The sequence below is a fragment of the Impatiens glandulifera genome, chromosome 4 (genome assembly GCF_907164915.1).
Source record: "Impatiens glandulifera chromosome 4, dImpGla2.1, whole genome shotgun sequence".
NCBI lineage: Eukaryota > Viridiplantae > Streptophyta > Magnoliopsida > Ericales > Balsaminaceae > Impatiens > Impatiens glandulifera.
In genome coordinates this window covers 11,028,493-11,035,399 of record NC_061865.1, presented here as the reverse complement: position 1 = coordinate 11,035,399, position 6,907 = coordinate 11,028,493, and the positions used below count along the sequence as shown (strand labels likewise).

The following is a 6,907-nucleotide window of genomic DNA, read 5'->3' as shown; positions in this document are numbered from 1 at the left end:
TTTCAAACTGATTTTTTGAAATTTTTATTCAGATTGATTTGATCTGATTTATTTCCAGAGAAAGTTCAAACATAATATAGAGAATGATTCTAAACAAAAAAAACACATAATTAAGCCTTAGAACATATCAAACCCATCAAACTTTAAAAAAATTGAAAAAATTGAAAAAAAATCAAATTTTCAATCACAAATTGAATGACATATGTTCTGGATTCACATGAACAACTGGAGAACCGTCATTAGATGTGTTGGAAGCTTTCTAAAAGTCTGGATCAGAACTATAATGACCGAAGCAAGTTTTTACAAAATGTTATTGGCCGAAATTTCAATCATTTGATTCAGTCTGTAATATGATGTAATTGTTTGATGATTTGGTAGAGAAACCCTTATGGAGTGTTTATAGTGGTCTTATGTCGGTCGAGAAAGGAGAATTCAACTTCAAATCGATGATCACTATTTTTATCCCTAGTCGTGGCAGCCTAGTTATAACTAGGGAGAAAGAATCATCGCATAAGGTGGAGAAAGAATCATCGCATAAGTTGGAGAAATGACTGCGCTATATAGCTGAACGAATCGCGCCGACGAGTCTTAATTCTGGCGAGCTTTCTGGCATGGCGAAGAAGACGACCCAAAAAACATAATTTTGTGGCATCGTTAAGCGTTCCGTTCGGTCCGTTAACATTTGAGCTAATGGGGTTAGCCTATCCCGTTAGTTGAGCTAGCTTCATTACAACGAGTGATGTGGCGTGTTCCTGGGTGCTGGATGAAAATCCAGGTTGATTTGATGGCTGAGAGTCCTGCCGAAACATATTAAAGATAATTTCGGCTACACACCAGATTATCAATTTAATTTTTAATAAAAAGGCTATTTGAAATTGATTTTTAATCTCTTTTTTGCGTTTTTCTTTATAAAAAATTTCACAAAAAATATTTTTAGAATCATAATAAAAATTATGTTCATATATTTTTTTTTTGATATTTTTAAGAATTTTGGGTATTTATTTAATTGTTTTAAGCCATAAATTATACATAATTTATGTTTAAAATTATAATTAAATAATTTTAGAGGAGGGAATTTGGGAGAGAATGATGTGTGAAGAAATAGAATTGAGAAAAATTTTGTTATTTTTTCAAAATTGTCACATCATTCTTTTTAAAATTTTCTCTCTAAAATTTTCTCTCTCAATCATTTCTCATAAATACATTATTTTAATCTCAAATTATTTTTGATTTTTTGAATAATTTTCTTAATTATGATCTAATTATCACAATAATTAACCCTTAGTTTAGTTTTAATTTCTCTTTAATTAAAAAATATTATTTTAATATTATTAAAAATAATAATATTATTTATAAAATAGAGTCAAATTTTAATGTTTACAAACCATAATATCTAATTTTTTTTTTTACAAATTAAGTATAATTTTTGTTTTTACTAAAAGTCCTAATAAACATAGAGTAATGATGACTCAACGATGAGGTAAGACATTACTAGCTGGAAAAATAATAAAGGTTGAGAAAAGAAAGGAGAAATAAAATTTATTAATTTTTCAACTAATAAGATTTTGTCAAGGTAATTTCTTTTCCAATCATTTATCATCTTAACAAAATTTAACAACACCCTGTCTATGTAATTATCTTTTTAACTAAAAAAATTATGAAATAATTCTTCATTTTTAATTATTAATTTATATTTCATAGCATAAAATTAATATAAAAATAATATTTAAAATTAATTTTAAAAAAGTATTCTATCATTTAATTTAAAAAGTAATAATAATATTTATACGATAAACATAAATTCGATTTTATTTTAAAATTTAACGTTTTAAATTCTTTTTTTTGACCGAATCAACCTCTAAATTAATAACTCTACTTTATTCTAATAAAAAGGGCAGTGTTTCCTTTATATATATATATTTATTGAAATTTTTGACATTTTATAGAAATTTTTGACTTATTCAAAAAAAATATTTCAAATATATATATATATATATATATATATATATATTTTATATATAGTTTTGTGATGTGTCAGTGAGAGAATATGAATAAATATAAATAAATTTGAAAAGGGCTGGTTGATTGAAGATTTTCTGTTAAGATCCAAAAAAAAATTGAATTTATCAAGATAGAAGATAGGGCGTGAAGCCGTGACCGATCGGCTTGATGATGGAGAAGAAGGGTACTTCAGTAAATAATGTATCATCGGCATTTGGATTACATCCTCCCTCCACACGTTTAGATTGAAACGATAGATTTTGATCAGGAGATTATAAAAATTCCCAGCAAATTTCCATCCAAATCAAATTCAATTCCAATCCTCGACTTCGTTACAGATAGATAGATAGAAAGAAAAAAAGGAAAACTTGGGTAATGGGTAGAGCTTTCGTCTATGTCATACTTGGAGGTGGGGTTGCAGCTGGATACGCAGCTCGTGAATTCACAAACAGAGGAATCTCTCATGGAGAACTTTGCATCATCTCTGAAGAACCTGTATCTTTCTTCTTATTATTTTCCATACCCATCTTCGATTATTGCATATTCTTCTTGTTTAGCAATACCAAAACTGAAATATATGAAATTTGAATCATTAAATGTTTACTTGATGAGTTCATAGATCAATGTTAACAGGCAAAGAGGTTTATGAAATTTCTGTTTTTTTCTTTTGAAATATGCAATAGTGTACTGATTTGGTATCTTTTCTTCTTCTGTGCTGCTTTTACTTCAGCTTGTTTTGATTGTCTTGAATTTTGATCAATTTGTTTCAGGTTGCGCCTTATGAGAGACCAGCACTAAGTAAAGGTTTTCTACTTCCAGAAGGTATTGTAATACATGCCTTTTCTATTGAACAATAATAGATAGTAGAATTACAGAGAAACACCCAACAAAACATTACAAACCATGTTATGACATCGTTTGTCATGAGTTAATCAAACAGACAAAAAGAAACAAATACATCAATGAAACAGTCGTCAAAAAAGAAAGCTCGTGGTTTATCGATAGCTTTCTTATGGTGCCTGGACTTTCAAACGTACATTTTTGTTCTTTATTTTGTGGCTGCTTGAACACTTTGTATTGTGATAAAATGCAGATCCTTCACGTCTTCCATCCTTCCACACTTGTGTGGGCTCCAATGGGGAAAGATTAACTCCTAGATGGTACAAGGAACATGGTAATTGTTTCCTATTTACTGAAATCTGATATTATGTGTATTTTTCTATTTTTTGCATTTATAAAGGGCAATAGTGTCCATCAAAAGTTGAAGGAGTTAGTAACATTGACTTTGCAGGAGAAGTTTCCAGCTTCTAGAAAATAGTCTGTTTCATGCCAAGCATTTCGCTTGGAAGAAAGACATTATGAACATTGTCGTTCTAAAATTTCAACCATATTTTCTTGCTGCTTTCTAGTATAGATGATGAATATGTTTGGTTGGTTCTTTGTGTTAAGTCCCAGCCCTCATATAATTTACTACAAGTGGGATATATATTCTAATGAATGTTCATTGAGTACTATAGGGAAAACTGCATCATCTTCTATCTGACCGTTCTTTCGCATTGTAATGATTGATTTAGCTTTATGATTGTCTACAACTAGGAATTGAGTTAGTTCTCGGAACTGGAGTAAAGTCAGCAGATATAAAGAGGAAGACTTTATTAACAGCAACTGGAGAAACCATAAGCTACAAAATTCTCATCATTGCTACAGGCGCTCGGGTATTGAGACTAATGCTCTAACTCCTTCCTCATTTGCTTCTATCCCAATTTAGCCATAGTCTACATACAAAACCTGTAACTTGATGTATATAGATTTCTATTCAGTCTTGAAAATATGGAAATGGCAAGTTAACTTGAAATAAAATTTTCACCTGTTCTTTTCACTCAACAAGAGTGAAATACACATTTTTCTTTTAATACTTAGATACAGAAATCGTCTAGCACATTTGAACTATCACACCTTAATCATGGAATAAATAGGAGAGGTTAGCCCTTTGTGTATAGCGCAATACTAAAATATGTATGTTGGAATTTGTAGCATTTGCAATGATATGATTTGTTTGACTTAATATTAGTTTTCATCTGCCTTTTGTAGGCATTAAGACTCGAAGAGTTTGGATTGAATGGTTCTGGTGCTGGAAATGTTTGTTATTTACGTGACTTGGCTGATGCAACGAGGCTTGTTGATGTGATGCAATCAAGTGTTGGTGGAAATGCGGTTATTGTTGGTGGGGGCTATATAGGAATGGAATGTGCTGCTTCTTTGGTGATAAATAAAATTAGTGTCACTATGGTTTTCCCAGAGGCACATTGCAGTAAGTCTCTAAGCATGGATATGTTTAGTAAAATGTCCTCAAAATTTAGCATTCCTTTACAGTCCTTACTTCTTGAAATTAAGAAATTATATATCAGGGTCAGTTTCCAAAAAACTCAATTTCAGATGATAAAAGCTGATCTCATTTCATCTATGTGACTTTGTATTTTTCGTAAGAAAGCTAAATGAAGAGAGGATTATTTATGTTTTTATACTGCTTTAAGCCCATTTGGAAACACTTAATGTTTCTGGATCTGAACCTGGATTCAGATGAGAACCCGACAATAAATTTATGGTTGACGAACTTCTGTTTCCAAATGGATATATTTCAAAATTTATTTTATTACTAGAATTGACAATTTATTGAGAAACGAGATGGTAGCAGTTCTAAATCACTAAGCGACTAGAAGAAGACTAAAGCTGTGTAGCCTCCATTATATACTTTTGTTTTCCAATCGGAATCTACATACTGAAATTCATATGATTTTTGTGTTGTTGATCTGTCATCGAAGATTAACTACATTTCTGCTTTTGCAGTGGCTCGCCTATTTACGCCCAAAATTGCAGGTTATTATGAAGACTTTTATAAGTCTAAAGGAGTTAAATTTGTTAAAGGGACAGTCTTAGAGTCATTTGACATAAATTCTGAAGAGAAGGTAACACATTAGGCTACGTTAGGTTAAAGCTTATTCAATTATAATTTTTCCATATGTGCAAGGACTTATTAGTTCATATGCAGTTTTAGATGTTATAGGAAGTGAAATAAGTAAGAATATATCTATATGCTTTTATTGAAAAGTAAGAAAAATACTCTTGATCCTGTGTTTTTTCAGAAAAACTTATATGACATCACTTATCCTTTCAACTATCAAATCACTTAATTCATTAACTAAAATACCTTTACTAAACTTTTTATAATATTTGAATTTTAAATACAAAAGTACAATTTAGTAATTTAAACTAAATAATCTCAAAAAACCCACTTTCTCATCAAACAAGATTTTGACTTCATAACTTTCAACTAACCCCACATCAAACAAGCTCTTGAGAATTACAATTCAATGTTTTCTTCTAACATAGGAATTGAATTGTAATCAGAATTGAAATCCTAACTCCAATTCTAATTCTATTTCACTTCAAACATAGCCTTAGAGTCTTCTTCCACTGCTATTAGACCTGTGATTCTGCTATTTTTTGCATAATCTGAACCTACCATCTACCTTTTTACAGGTTACTGCAGTTAATCTCCGTGATGGAAATACTCTTCCTGCAGATATGGTTGTAGTAGGAATAGGTATCCGTCCAAACACATCTCTATTCGAAGGCCAACTGACTCTAGAAAAAGGAGGAATCAAGGTAAACGCACAAATGCAAACCAGTAACACTTCGGTTTATGCTGTGGGAGATGTTGCAGCTTTTCCTGTAAAACTTTTCGGTGAAACCCGTCGTCTCGAGCACGTCGATTTGGCTCGAAAATCTGCAGAACATGCTGTTTCTGCCATAATGGAACCTAATAAAACAGGAGAATTCGATTACCTTCCGTTCTTCTATTCCAGAATCTTCACGTTATCATGGCAGTTTTTCGGAGATAATATCGGAGAAGTAGTACATTTTGGTGATTTCGATGATGGGAAGACCATAGGTGCTTATTGGGTTAGTAAAGGTCAATTGGTTGGTTCTTTCTTAGAAGGTGGAACTAAAGAAGAGTATGAAGCCATTGCAAGGGCTACTAGGGCTAAACCTGTTGTCGAAGATTTAGTTGAGCTTGAGAGTCTAGGTTTGGATTTTGCTGTTACTTTTGTTAGCCCGACTACACCAATGGTGTCATCGGGGACTGATCTTGAAGGGCCTCCGGTACTTGTTATGGAGAAGCCATTGTACGCGTGGCATGCAACTGCTGGTGTTGTTGTGGCGGCATCTGTGGCGGCGTTTGCGTATTGGTATGGGAGGAGACGTAAAAGGTGGTGAGAATTGAGAAGAGATTATTGTTATTATGTTGTTGTAACATGGATATGTATACTATTTTGGTTAATTGGACTTTTTTGGTTTTATTGTGGGTGTAATCTGGATTTCTTGTATAAATGATGCATCAAATATTGTAATATTTATATTTTTATCGTAGAATCTTAAATGAAATACTAATGTAGTAGCTATAGATCTCTTGGAATTGGTGGCAAGATGGATAGTTAGAGTTAGAGGTTTTAGTTGGTTATGATTAAATTGTTGGAGTTGGTTTGTGAATATCTTAAATCGTTGTTTCGGTTATAAAATCTTTTACGTTGGTTTATTTGGCTGCAAGTGATTATCGTTATTTAGAAAAATATCTAATTATCAGCTATAAATTTTAATCGAATTATATGTATTTTTTTAAATTTTAACCATAATAATTCGGTATATCAATTGAGAAATGATTAGGTGAGGGAATTTGGTGAGGGAATTTGGTGAGGGAATGACGTGGCATAATCTTATTCGCTGAAAAAATCAAATAATTTTTCTTTTTTCTCTCTTTCCTCTCACTTTTACATTTTCCAACCAATGAAGGTGATGACACGTCATTCCCTCACCAAATTCCCTCACTAAATTCCCTCACTCTATC

At 31.6% G+C, this 6,907-nt stretch overlaps 1 protein-coding gene across 1 annotated transcript; it reads left to right on the top strand.

The window, feature by feature from the left end:
- Positions 1-2,128: 2,128 nt before the first annotated feature.
- On the top strand, positions 2,129-6,435 carry LOC124934340 (monodehydroascorbate reductase 4, peroxisomal). Its single transcript, XM_047474859.1, has 7 exons — positions 2,129-2,496; positions 2,772-2,823; positions 3,095-3,175; positions 3,598-3,716; positions 4,093-4,312; positions 4,849-4,967; positions 5,542-6,435. The coding sequence occupies exons 1-7, from the start codon at positions 2,377-2,379 to the stop codon at positions 6,277-6,279; spliced, it is 1,449 nt and encodes a 482-aa protein (XP_047330815.1). The 5' UTR covers positions 2,129-2,376; the 3' UTR covers positions 6,280-6,435.
- The last annotated feature ends 472 nt before the right edge of the window (positions 6,436-6,907 follow it).

Excerpts from the sequence above, each read along its gene's own strand:
- LOC124934340 (XM_047474859.1), top strand. The coding sequence starts at position 2,377 with ATGGGTAGAGCTTTCGTCTATGTCATACTTGGAGGTGGGGTTGCAGCT. Across the intron at positions 2,824-3,094 it reads AGGTTTTCTACTTCCAGAAG|ATCCTTCACGTCTTCCATCC; the intron begins GTATTGTAATAC and ends GATAAAATGCAG. Across the intron at positions 3,717-4,092 it reads TCATTGCTACAGGCGCTCGG|GCATTAAGACTCGAAGAGTT; the intron begins GTATTGAGACTA and ends TGCCTTTTGTAG.